This window comes from Dermacentor albipictus, chromosome 8, assembly GCF_038994185.2.
Source record: "Dermacentor albipictus isolate Rhodes 1998 colony chromosome 8, USDA_Dalb.pri_finalv2, whole genome shotgun sequence".
In the NCBI taxonomy this organism is placed as follows: Eukaryota; Metazoa; Arthropoda; class Arachnida; order Ixodida; family Ixodidae; genus Dermacentor; species Dermacentor albipictus.
The window spans coordinates 63,191,595-63,205,571 of NC_091828.1; the positions used below are offsets into that span (position 1 = coordinate 63,191,595).

A 13,977-nucleotide genomic window follows, 5' to 3' on the forward strand; every position below is an offset into this window, starting at 1 on the left:
GCTAAGCTCGCAAGAAACATCGGTTGATAAAGCTGCCACGTGATGGTCGCCGAGACAATAAACGTTGGCAAGGCAAATACCTTGCGGTAGAATTTGCTTTGCCAATCCAAAGGTAAAGAAAGGAATGAAAGTGCGGTTCGCAGTAATAGTAAGTATACTGTCAGGCACGGTAATGTCATACTGTACTGCAATGTCGGGCAGAGGAGTGACGAGGTACTCGCCATCAGGGACTGGTGGGGAAGACAAGAGTTCAATATGGGCTATTGATTTTTGGTGGCAGGCGAATAAAGCCGGTGGGGCGTAGGCGGCACTGGGCAGCTCAAGGCGAAGGGTACTGGCCGAGCAGTCAATAAGAGCAGAATGCGCGGAGAGAAAATCGAGGCCGAGAATGAGGTCGTGGGGGCAATGAGCAATCACGGTGAAGAGGACAGGATTGTGGCGGCCGGCGATGCTAACACGTGCCGTACACATGCCGATGTTAGGCACAGTACCGCCATCTGCAACGCGGACGACGCGTGCCGACGCTGGTGTGAGGAGCTTGTTCAGTCGTTGTCGGAAGGCAGCACTCATAATAGAAAGATGTGCCCCTGTATTGATGAGTGCCGGGACAGAATAGCCATCAACTTCAACGTGAAGAAGGTTTTGGTTTGTGTTTAACGGGAGCAGAGGATTTGAGGGCGGTGTCGAGAACGCAGCTTCACCTCCAGCAGCTGCAGTGCCTAGATTTCTGGCTGGGTCCGGGAGGCGATAGGCGGCGAACAGAAGCGGCGGGTAGGGGCGAACGAGACTGATGGCGTCGAGGTGAGGGCGAGTGGCTGTAGCGAAGGTTCGGAGCAGGGGCATCAGCGGCAGTGGGTTCATGGCGGATGGCATAGGGAACAGAAGGTCCAAAGGTGTGGGAATAAGTGGCGGCTTATGTCCAAGGAGGTGGTGGCCATCGGTTGCGGCAGGGACGAGCGACGTGGCGAATGCGACAGCAATGGAAGCAGATTGGTCTGTCATCAGGGGTGCGCCATTCGGACGGGTTGCGGCGAGATGTGGTAGGAAAGGACTGTCGCGGTAGAGAACTGGGGAACACTGGGTTGAAATGTTGAACACAAGGAGTTCAGACCAATGTCCACAGAGCCATGTACCTTTCATACGTCTTCGACGTCTTGGCTCTATGCCGCAAAGCTGACGATGCTATGTCTGAATCACATAGTGTCACATGTTCTAAAAGGCATCGCCGACGACGCTTTCAATTCGCTTGTTTTCGGCAACGTCTCAACAATCGACGCCATCATTAAAGAATGCGTTCGCCTTGAACAAGCAAAGAGCCACCGTATCACACACCACATCACGTGGCTACCCAGCACCTCTACCATAATGTTACGTGTAGAAAGACACAGACGAAAGGGGCTATTTAAAGGCTATTTACACTGGACTGGAGCCAGAGCGCCAGGCCGACATTCACTCGCGCCATGAGCACAGACACTTCGTCGTCGTTCTCGCCCTTCAGAGTCGCCCGTCCATTGAGCATCGCTCGATGATATCGTAATAATATCATTAGAAGCCAACAAGGAAAGACATCAAAGAAAACACAGGGGGCAATACTTGTACTTAAAAATTGAAATAAAGAAATGTTAAATTAATGGCAATAAAAGTAAATGAAAAAACAACTTACCGCAGGTGGGGAATGATCCCACGCCTCCGCATTACGCATGCGATGCTCTAAGCAATTGACCCACACCGGCGCGGTTTCCCAATCCACTTGCTTGGGTATTTATGTGTTACTACTAGAACTATCCTTGGGATTATTAGCCAGCGCCACCACTCACAACCCTTGGCGGCGGATGTGGAACATCCTTTGTGTCGCAGGCGTCACGAGTGCGTGGTCTTTCTGCTTGAGGGCAACTAGTCAATAAATCCGCACATGCTACCTGAAGGCATCAGTGTTTCCGGATTCGAGACCCTCGCTATTGGTTAGAGCACAGCACGCGTAAGGCGAAGACATGCATCGTTCCCCAGCTGCGGAAAGTTGTTTTTTCATCCACTTTCATTGTCATTAGTTTATCATTCCTTTATTTCAATTAGTAAGTTCAAGTAATTTGTACTGTTTTCTTTGGTGTCTTTGTTTGTTGGCTTCTCATGATATGATTAAAAAATAAACAAGGACTACACAAGAAACAGGAAGAATGAATGGTTGACAACGCAATTACAATGCCGCATATTCAGTCTAACGCAAGCCACCAACAAAAAGTGCCTCCAAGTACAAGTCAGCATCAACGTTGTGTGTTTGTCACCAGCGAAGCTCTAAATCTTGTGCTCTCTCTTTAAAAAAGCAGAGTACAAGTGGTGCAAACCTACGTCCGTCGCAAGTTTCAATGATCGTTTTTCAATTTCATTTACTCTTACTCTGACTTGTAAGGAAATTAGCAGAGGAAAGACTGGATGATGTCTCACTAACAGGACAAGACAACGCAGCCTATCTGTAACAAACAGCTGCGCAGGTCTACCTAGCAGGTCACTGCAGGTGATTGCTGCTTGTCTTCGGAATTTTGATGTGGCTGCTTTTTACTGCGTTCCAGACGAAACAAATCACGGGGACGTGGCTGTCAGTGGTATGTACTCATTCAATATTGACACACAGGAATGGGCAGTTAACACAAAGGGAATATTGCGTCGATGGGCGTTGTCTCGATGACAGTGCTTTAAACATCAGCAAAATTATGTTTTATGGACAAGCAACACGTACTGTGCATTCAGCGATATTGTGATTTGTCGTGTTTTATGCGTACATGCCTAAATATAGCCACTTTTCCTAATCCACAACGTTATTTTAGGCATTGGCCATTGCGTGCATTTCTAAATGTGCAGCATGTCTTCTGGGTGCAGGGTAGAATTTAATGCGGTCTTCACTCGTAAAATTTCGTGTCATGTTACTCATGCAATCGCGTTAAGCAGTCCATGTCGCAGAAAATCCGATGTCAGCGTCGGACGTCGTTTCGGCAAAAATATTTTCGAACCACGTATACCCAGGCCTTCCATGTGACGCAAGGAATTCTATTGACTAAAGTAACTCAATTTATCAAGCTAAAATGCCTGGAGAAATCATAAAATACGACGTACACAAAACTTACAGGCATGATACCAATCGTATTGTAATTTGAGTACCCGAGAAAACGTAATCCTGTTACACGAAAACTCAAACAAGCACCTTTTTCAGCGTTTCTACAATCCACAGACCGCATAAGGCTTCCGCCATTTGAGCACCCCATTACGAAAATATCTCACGGTCCGCGGAGCAGCGCGCCCTTTCCTTGAAACACTTCCAGATGGCGCTCACCTCAACCGCATGGCGGCCCATGCGAGAGTCTCTATCAGAAAGCCCGCCTTCGTTCATAGCGTTCGCCGCGAGCGCTTCCCGGTAAACATTAAGCCTGTTTCACATGCAAGCGATTGAGCGAATGGAGCGAATAGCGGCGTGGCGCTGCGAAGCTTTTCGCGAGGTTTCGTTTCACATGCATTGCCGCTGCGCGTTTTCCGCCGCTGCGAATGTCAGTGTTGCTGGCAAAAAAGACGGGACCTTCAGCCAGTTTCGGTAGTTTGCGACTACCAATATAAGTATGGCTTTGTCCCTGCCGCTCAAATCTTTATTTTATAAATATATCCTGCGCTTAGCAATTATCAATTCGTTGAAAAGCTCTCTTGGCATGTCGCCCCTACCACGTGTAGCAAGTAAATAAGCATTCTCCTATGCGCAGGCTTTCCCGCACTAGTACTCCACTGGTCACGTGTCGAGACGGGCCGTTCGGAAGCGGTGCTGCCGCTCTGCCGCTGCGACGAAATTCCAACTTGCCCGAACCTCGCCGTCCCGCCGCTAGTGCCGCCGCCGCTCGAAACCGATTTCTGCGGCGGGGCGGCAGGATTCGCGAGCATTTTCGCTTGCATGTGAAGCAGGCTTTAGTGTGTTTCAGGTGAGCGCGTTTACGCTCTGCTCTGCAGCTGAGCGGAGCGGAAGCGCCAATGCGCATGCGCCGTCCGCTTAGTCGTAAGCGGGATGGTGGAGCTAGGAACACGGTCCGCTGTGAAGCTGCCTGAGCGGAGCGTGCTGCGCAGCGCCTTGGGTAGCCTTGACGTCAGAAAGGATTGTATTGGATGCAGAAAGCAAGCTCGCTGGCTATCCCGTGACGTTCCCCAAGGGGGAGCTTTCAATTCTACCGGATAAAGTGGACTAGTAACGCAATACATGCACACGTCTGGACAAATAAGGTATATATATTTGTTTTACTTTATAAAAGTGATCAATGGGTATTTTTATTTTCTTTCATTTCCCTGGATTTAGGCAGAAGGCACAGCAACTACGAAAGATCCGCTCCTCTAGGCTAAACGTATAACTGAAACGTTGAAATCGCCCGTCGCTCCGCTGTGGCTTAGCGCGGCAACCCGGAACGGAGGGTACTGGCAAAGACGCTCAAATAAAACAGTCTATGACTGTTACATACGCTAAGTTGCCGGCAGGCGTGAGACGCAGTCGAGGATCGTTGACTGATATCGCGTTCCACTCTTAAATGTGATATTTGAGCGTCCTCGAATTAAAAAAAATGGCTGTGGCTTAGGTAAGGTTAAGCCCAGGATGCGAAGCATACTAGCCTTTATTTTAGTTGTTGAACCACTGTTTAGCCTGGTGAACTGCTGTTGCTTGGCTATATTTGGTTCGGCTAGACGAAGAAACAACTCATGCATTACTTCTTCGCCTTCAAGAGTGGAACGCGACAGCGTTCCCGTCGACCCGCCAAGGGGTGTAAGACAATGGGCTACAGGGCAGCGACTACGCGTCCCGCATTGGACGCGGTGAGCGTCGAGCAAAGCAGCGTTCGGCGCGGCAACGAAATGTGCGCCTGAGCAAGAGACGCACGCCTTAGAAACAGCGCGTTTCTAAGGCAACACCGCATTCACTAGAGGCGCTTTTGTACCGCTTTGAAGCGTTGTACTCGTGGCTCAGTGGTAGCGTCTCCGTCCCACACTCCGGAGACCCTGGTTCGATTCCCACCCAGCCCGTCTTGCAAGAGTTGAGCCAAAGCCACTTCTCCTCTGTCGTGACGTCACGGTGTCACGTGATTTCATGGTCACCGCCGCGCCTGAGGAGCTGGGTTGAGCCCTCGTAATATGCTTCGCATAAAAAAAACTAAACCGGCTAAAATACCAAGCATATCATTGCTGGACATTTACCGATAGACATTGCTGTAGCTTCCGAATGAAGCTTTCCTTTATTGTCTGGCACAGATTCTTGCATGAGTATGTTACAATTTGTGCAATAAATAAAGTCTCATAAGGTAGCAGGTATCGCTGTAGGCTATCGAATTTGCTGCTTTTAATAACACCCTAGGAAGCGAGAAAAATTTCGCAACTGCTCGTCAACTAAACCAATGCGCCAAGTAAAAATATCGCATTCTTGCTTACTCTTGTTCGGTATCTGCAAAGGGGGGTACGAAAAGCAGACCATAGAAATTTTATCGAGTCACACAAGCACAAAGATTTGCGTTCACTGCTCATGAAATAGAATTTCGAGCAGTAGATTTCTAGCGCGATGGCTGGAAAACCGGCGTACTTTGGTCTCTAGAACATGAACAGCTTTCACGTGTGTCAGGTTTGTCGCCTTGTTTTGATTTTATGTATTCTAGCACGTTCTAAAGCCATTCATTGTTGTCACACACTGTAACAACATAAAACAAGCATGTATTTTTTCTATAACCAAGATAGTAAGTAACTTTCTTTCTTCAGGCTTCATTGCATAATTACTTATTACTTTTGTACTAAAAATACAACATAATTGGATAAAGAGGCTTTTGCGGCTACTGCGGCCCCCACAGGATGACACGCAGAAAACTCAACAGCAGCGCTCTGTCCCGACAGTCAACGAATAAAATAAACTACGGTACCGTCACATAAGGAGAGTTCTACGAATATATAGCGATGTAGAAAAAATTACATATACAGCACACGTTAGAAGCTATCTGAAGTGAGGTTTTAGAAAAGCGGTCAATAAAATTTACTGAAGCTGTTCATCAACTGCACTGCGTTTGGCGGCTCAGAAGTTACGCATCTGCTGGGCAAGACGCCGAGACTTTGCCCGTGCCAGTCACGTGAACCAAGAGATAGTGGATTATACTGCCTCGGCAATGGGCGCTGTTTTCCATTCCACTGTCTCTGGAATAGGTCCGATTTATACGCTGACAATCCGACCGACCACATATTCCGAACCTCGGAGTATACCGGTGAGAGCGTGGTGGTATTAAATAAATTCCGCGCCTTAAGAAGTGTATTCGTTCAGTAAGAATGTTATAGCAGCGTTTCTTGCTTCATCGCTTACATCCGCTGATAAGAGGCACCTTCTCTGACCCATCTGGGCTGGTGGTGCAGATGCAGCTGCATAAAAGCCGATTAATTATATGACTCATGTTCTGCGTGTGGCGTAATCGGCAAGACAGCTACAGCAGCAGCCCCTCCGTCAAGCAGCCATTGTTAGTAATGTTTGGGACGTTTTTTTTTTCAAAAAGTATTCATATTAAAACGTAGTTCGAAACAGTGCGCTTCCCACTTTCGAGATAAACGTTGTGAAATTTGCAGAAATACCGCTTTCAGCATCGCATGCTGTAAGTGCCCAATAACAGCCCCACATTTAAGGACCCTCAGGCTTCCACGTTGTCTGTCACTACAGCGAGAGCTTTACTTCTCTTTCTTAACGCCATGCAGACACCTCGCGAAAAATACGCAAGAATGCTCATAAGATATTTCCATTGGTTTTTTGGCTCACCTTGGTTCGAGCGTGATTGAGAGGCTGCAAAAAAAGTTAAGGGAATTAGAAGCGTCTATAGGTGGCCATTTGAAGCCATTGTTTCAACACGTAGTATGCTTGATAGATGGTTGCCTAAAGTAGTGTAAATTAAAGACACAGCGAAGATGCGAAAATTATCATGAAGTTGTCGTAAATCTATGTGCACCAGCGTTCTGTAGTTGCGCATGCAGTTTAAAACATATTTTTACACTTTGCGAACAGACCCATGCAGACAGGAATAAGTGGGCCATATGTTTGAAACATAAAAGGCGTTTGTGAGCCTCATATTGCTTCATTGTTTTGCGTAAGGTAGTGAGTTTTACATAACGAAAAGAACGACAAGGCCACATATCTCACAGCAGATCCCCCATTCGCTTAAAGTAATGAACAACATTAAGATTTCTTTTTTTTTTGCCTCAATCAACGAAATAACTGCGCTTTCCAATCAATCAATCTTCGGCTCGGGTCTCACGCACAGATAGGGGCAACTGCCGTCTACGCTAAGCATTTGCATGCTTTATCAAAGAAATAATGCACAAGCTGTAGCGTCAACACCAATGATTACTTTAAATTACCATTCTTTCTTTCTGGATGTATACATTCCCCTATCAAATGTTCAAAGGGCCGATAATGCACAAATCAGTTCATTTTTGCATCAGCGGAAGCGCTCCTAAGTTATGTTTAGTAACTATTGCACTCGGAAGTGTCGAATTGGCAGAAAGAGCATAATTTTCTTCTTCTAAAGCTTGGAGCTCATAGAATCGAAAGAAAAGCCCGCGACAAGGGGAGAAGTCACCGTCTCGAACTGAGAACATTTCACCGAGACTGTACGTGATTAGGAAATCGGTACCATGGTCTACTGCAAATTACAATGATCTATGTGCTCATGTGCTGCACCTAGTAAAAATATTGATGGAACAACATTTGAGGATTTGTACTCTTGGACAGCTAGTACTTACATGTACCCCATTTTGATGCAGTCCCATAAGGTGTGGCCGTGTATGGTGTGGCCCCGTGGTCTATACGTGTGGTACAATGAAAATGTAGCGTTAGTTGAGATGCAAAGCGAGAGTGGCCAAGTGTTGCGAAATCTATACGTGTAAGTTAGGGAAATCAACAATGACTCGCATACGCGCTGATAGTGCCAATGAAAAGTATAATGCACTTAAAAGTTAGCTATCTCGCATTCAATGATATATTAAGTGCTAATTTTCAGTACTGTATCATGTATGATCTGCAGCGAAAACTAAAGCGAACTTCGCTATACTGACTGCAGCTTTGTACCCAACATCAATAACAATATGTACTGCAAGAATGGAAAACGGGGAGGCTCTGTAAGTGATGAGGCCGCGGTGGGGTAAGTAAAACATCTTTGTGCGACTTAGATTGTATGGGCACTAGGGCACAGAAGTGACTTAACCATAAGCGACATTTATTCACACCTCGCAAAGATTGCACTCTTAATTTATGAGACAGCCAGTGTGAGTCCTGCGGTTTAATCTATCGATCGTACCCGTTTCCTCTACGTAGCGAGGCCTCCATGGTAAAAGATGGGGGGGCATTAATGGGCATCTGCCTGCCTTACCACCCGAGTTTGTCGGTGACATTTTTGGGGCCTACATGTCGAAACATATGGCGCCGTGCCCGAGGACCCGTGAAACATTCTCAACCAATGCCACATTTGTGAGCCATTTGTAAGCCTTACAACACCCAATCTGCGCTGGTTTCAGCTTGATTGAATATAACTACGCTGGCAAAGTGAGCTACATAAAACCCAAGCACTGCGACTGTGATCGATAAATGTAATGTCAAGCTATACCTCTCTGAACGCCGAGCGAGAGGCTAAATGTGGTTACGATGGCCTCATGCGTGGCCGGACAATAGCGTCATTTCTGCACGCGACCCACGTACGGAGTGTGGTTCTTTTTTCCTCTACAGAAGTCCATCAGTGTTAGGCGCTGGGTAATTCAGTTGCCAAAATAGAAGCAATAATTGTATTATAGGTCTTCCTGACGTGCATGTGTCTCAAGCGACCCCTTATGGTATCCAAATGGAAACACCGCTTCCTGTCGAAAATCTTAACCAGAATGGAAGTGTTACAAGCATGATTATGCAGGTAAATTTAAATTTCTTTTACTAAGCCTTACATAATAATATTAATGAATTCTACATGAATGAGAAACAAATGCTTTCCCTTGGGTCGTCATGAAAATGCCACGCACTGGGGCAATCGATTTAAATGCAGCCTTCGCTCGCACTCGTAGCCCGTCGGCCCGCTTTGATCAAACGACATTGTACCATTTGCGGCAAACTAATTTCCCCAGGCACGCGTGCTTTAAACACTCTGTCGCCGCTTCCTGATGAAGTCATAGCTTTGCGCCAAGCGAACGGCGTGAATTACTTAATCACACCCGCTGTTCCTCCTCTCCATGGTGTTTCAGTGAGCCGCTGCATTGATCCCCGGGCAAAGCATTTAAGCACAACGGGCACGACACAGGCAGGCTCGCTGCGCCTTGCAACACGAGCCTTTCGGGCATGAATACAAATTTGTTGCGCTCAAACGACGAGAAATAAGAACGAACGACTGGGCATGCTTGTTTTTCATACTTACGCGTTCCATCATCGTCGGCGAAATAATATGGATCTGTGCCAATAATGCAAACGTCATGTGGTTAGATGTACTCAGAACATCAACGAAAAAAGCTTCGAAAATTAAAGGTCCTGTGCTACGGTTGAATTGGCGAAAAGAAAGGCCGCATAATCGCTTACCCCAGCAGAAAGCGCTAAAAGTATCCGCATGAAACATGTCTACTTTTTTTTAAAGCGCACCATATGCTCTTCACGACAAAAAACATAGGCAATGCTTTAATGAGAACATCATTCTTCGAGTAAATATCACAGAACAGTACAAACAAGCTACAAAGAACGTTAAGATAGAGTTGCCTTTAGATTCAGATGGAATAAGCGTTTTACCGGTAGAAACAAAGTGTAAAGATAAAGTGCTCCTGGGCCCTCACAGTGTGTGCAAAACTAGAACACAGTTCAACAATGCTGATGTCAAATTGGGGACTACACGCGATCACTTCATTAAATGTGTAGTACGGTTCAGGAATATCCATCGGGCCCTCCCTGAACAACCAACACGAATTGACATGCTAGATAAATAGGCAGCATGGAAAAAAAATTAATATGTCGTGCCAGCAAATTCCTTCCTATCAAGTTTTGTTTTTTGTGTATTGTGCGTATGTACAATGTCAAAGTAGCCAATAAAAAAAAACGACACTGGCTGAATAGCAAAGCGTGGTGGCCTCGCAACCCGGAGGTGGCAGTTCGAATCCATAGCCCGACAAGCAATCTTTATTTTCTCGCGGCGTGAGTTTTGTCGTACGGCAGCACCCACGCCGACTCGAGTGAGGCAATACAAGCTTCGCCTGAAAAAATCAACTGGAAGGAGAGATGTGAACTCTCTATTGGCGAACGGCAAGCCGGTAATTATATTGCGCCATATCATGCACTCACCAGCAAGCGATAACTAACTTGGCCTAAGCCCCCTTTCACTATAAGAGACGTGTATACGCTAGGATAAACACCCTACTCTCCTGCACATCTTATACATGTTAATTCCACCTTTATACACATTGTGACAAAAATAAGCACCTTCTTCCACGGACGCTATCCGATTGCGAAAATAGCGTTTACTATGCCCACTTACATTAAAAACCTTTATCTGCTATTTGCTCAGTTTCTATCTTGTATATCAGAATATGTGTGAAACAGACATCTCTAGGATCCCGTGCCTCACACGCTGACAGCTCAGGAGCATTAGCTTCACCTACATTTATATTGCGAAACGAACACGGCAAATTAACGAAAACAAATGATAACAGCAAACTTTACTGTCCGAGCATGCGCGTTTGACCGGCTGCTTTCTCCTTTGCAGTTTGGTTTATGCCCTGCGATTACATTCACTTGCTAGGTGCAAGAAAGGGCGCTGCCAAATGTTGTAGAAATGTCCTCACCCATGTTTTTGGATTCCGACGGCTTAGAGCGTCCCCAGGCGTACGAAGGATGTTCACGGCAAAAGGCCACCCAACGATTGGTACCAGTGATGGTCTGCTTCTTCTACTCCTACAAGGAGGCAGCGCAAGCACATGCCACGTATAAAGTCTGGCAAACTGAAACAGTCAACATAGTCTCGGCCTGCATTATCCGCGCAGTGGCTCTCTATTATCTTCTCGTTGTTGCGTAATAATTGCGACGTCATTAGAAACTTTGCTGCTGAATTCCCAGTATCCCACAATCTAAGCTAAAAACAAAGGAATGCTAATTGAAATAAGAATTTAAGTACAAAAACAGAAGTAACCCTAAAATTTAACAATTGCTTATTACGAAAGAAATCAGGCTGCATACTAACCACTCATCAACTTCCAGAAATTATCGCGAATGAAGGCTAGCAACAGAAGAAAACGAGTTCAAGGACACGAGCAGCGACCACGTTCCTTTCGAAAGAAGACGAAGTTGGCGCGTCGGCTCTTGCGGTCTTTGAATACAGAGCTGGTTTTTTGTTTCAATCATCCTCATCCTACATCCTGTCTCTTTAACGAAGCCACAATATATTGTTATCAAGTGTAATGTAGAAGCAACGCGAAACGAAAGAGAATATTTGTTTTTTTGTAATAAAGACCTTGTATGTACCCGGAAAAACGTACGTGCTTAAGTGCTTCCTATACCAGCAGGCTATTGTGACTTGCATTGGTTTCATCACCCTCTAACATTAGCCGGCTATTGCATTAAGCAAAATGGGAGTATTTGCTGAAACGAGTAAATTATACTAACTTGGTTCATGTTTCTGCTGAATAAGTTTGTCAAGGATCTCGTACAATGATTAGTGGGCTGCTTCAGGTTTCACCTGAGGTCGCTGATCGGCTTTGTGCACGACCGTCAGCTGATAAGGTGAAGGCAGCATTATAATATATGTCTACCATGAAGCGTGGCTGGGCCCAAGGCCAAACGTGTTACCGTTTAGTTTGATCCAACCTTCTGGAAAGATATTGCTACCGCTTTAGTGTTTGTTATCAACCACTGCTTGGAGAACTTTGGATTCCCGGCTAGTTTTCGTGACGGTCGCATTTGTGCTGGTACCTAAGCACTATACATCATCAGTTCGTCCAGAGGAATGGAGGCCAATCATGCTTCTCAACGTTGACTACACAACCTTCACAGATGTTACGACTGGACGCTTCCGAAGCCTGATCCCTTCCTTAATAGGATACCTTCAGGCATGCTTGGTCCCTTGCAGAGAGATACATAGTCTCTCATTCGTTACGGGTGGCATAATAGCGTACACGCTTACCAAGTCAACACATGGTCTTTCGGTTTCATAAGACCAGGAAAAGGCATTCAGTCGACGGGAACAGGGTAGGCAAAATTTCCGAAAAAGTAAGATTTTTTGTTTTTGTGTAATTTAAATTCTCTCTTCTTTCCTTAACATGGCCCAGTGTTTCATTTGCGCGCACGCAAATTATTTACCACAAAATCAACATTTTTCGAAACCTAGGCAGCATCCAGCCACGCCCACTTTGACACATGCTCGGGATCTGTGCCTCTCCTAAATTAAAAAAAAAAACATTTTTTTCAACGCCTATTTTTGTCACGTTTAGCGGAATGGCAGTCACTCATCTGGCAACAGTGAAAACTTGCGTAGCATATTTCACTTAGCCAAACGAATCCTAAGACGCAGCTAGATTACTCGCAACGCGCGGCGTTTTGCTCGTGCTTCGGCGTGTTTCACGGGCAACAAAATTTGTTTACACTTTGGTGCTGGTTATTTAGCGGTAATGCAATGATGAAGCCAAAGAACTGCTTTAAAAAACGTCTCTTCCACGGAAACCGGCATAAGTCGATCTCCAATGACGCCAATTGTCCGCAACACAATCCAGCAGTGGGCGCCACGGCCCCCACGTGCACGTCTGCATTGAAGCTTTCGCACTCGGCGGAACGCTTGAAAGATTCCCTCCCGGGAGCGGTCCTTGAGGCAGTGAAGCCGGTGTTTCAGCAGCTCTCAAAGCGTGAGCTTCTCCACAAATGTATCTATGTAAAAACTCAGAACGCGAATGAGGCGTTCAACAACGTTGTATGCGACTGCGCTCCGAAGAATCTTTCTTGGCTTCAAGACGCTTTAAATAGAGACGATGGATGCTGTGCTAACTTTTAATGACGGCAGCATTGCTCGAGCCGACATTTTGAGGTCATTCGGAGCTTCTCGAGGACGGTTCACAGTCCAGTAGTTGCTCGAAGATGACCGGCGGCGACTGTAATTTGCAGAGAGGGTTACGTCTGGTCACTAAAGAGGCTCGGAAAACATGGCAGCTAGCACAGAAAAGAAATGTTGATGATGGAGGGGACTACCAGGCTGGTGGCTATTGAAAACATGCGTCAGAATTTCTTTCTATAGTCCTAAATTGCAATAAAGCTCTTTCTTCCACTTCAAAGCCAATTATCTCAAAACACAAAATTTTGCGGCATTTCACCCTTTTTTTCCGAAACCGCAAGAGCTAGGGACATAATATTTTCCAGATATTGAGCAAACACTACAGGCAGTCTACAGAACTAGGATTATAAGTATTATTGCAGGGGAACTTTATTTACAGGCTATTTACTGCAGATTTTTGCTCTAAAATTTGGTGGGTCCAGTAAAAAATAGAAACTTTCAAAACGTGTCTTTAAAAAAATAGTCCTAGTTCAGTAACACTACCTAACATTGATGATTGCAATGCCATCAAGGTTAATGCTCTAACCCCAGCAGATAATGAGAAAACGATTCACGAACATAACCTAAAATGCATGGCAAAGATAGGACCTACCCTGACCCCTTAAACTCAGCTTGACTTAGTGTACTGAGCTCGCTTGGTTCTAGTGAAATTTTGTTGAACTTATTAGGAATGCTATTTAAATATCGGAAATCCAATATTTCTTGATGGTCGTGAAAGTGCACCATTTCCTGTTAATCGGGGTGTTCGTCAAGGGCGTCCTCTATCCTCAATAGTCTCTGCGCTCAGTCATGCGCCATTTCTGCATTCGGTACCCAGAGAAACTATTACACAGAGAATCCAACACGTCACATAGCAGAACTCACAAGTTAACCTCGGTAGTGGTTATTA

At 45.7% G+C, this 13,977-nt stretch overlaps 1 protein-coding gene across 4 annotated transcripts in view; it reads right to left on the reverse strand.

Annotated features, from left to right (window-relative positions):
- LOC135921777 (uncharacterized) overlaps positions 1-10,916 on the reverse strand; it is a 70,281-nt gene extending 59,365 nt beyond the window's left edge. Inside the window, exons 1-5 of one of the 4 annotated variants that reach the window (XM_065456081.2) lie at positions 10,837-10,891; positions 9,429-9,461; positions 7,777-7,836; positions 6,797-6,820; positions 5,443-5,455 (exon numbers count right to left, since the gene is read on the reverse strand). In XM_065456081.2, coding sequence (XP_065312153.1) covers positions 5,443-5,455; positions 6,797-6,820; positions 7,777-7,836; positions 9,429-9,461; positions 10,837-10,840 — 134 coding nt within the window. In that variant the 5' untranslated portion in view covers positions 10,841-10,891. Of the gene's footprint in view, positions 1-5,442; positions 5,456-6,796; positions 6,821-7,776; positions 7,837-9,428; positions 9,462-10,836 lie in introns of all 4 variants that reach the window. The other 3 variants (XM_065456082.2, XM_065456083.2, XM_065456084.2) reach the window with 3 other exon arrangements.
- Between the last annotated feature and the right edge of the window lie 3,061 nt (positions 10,917-13,977).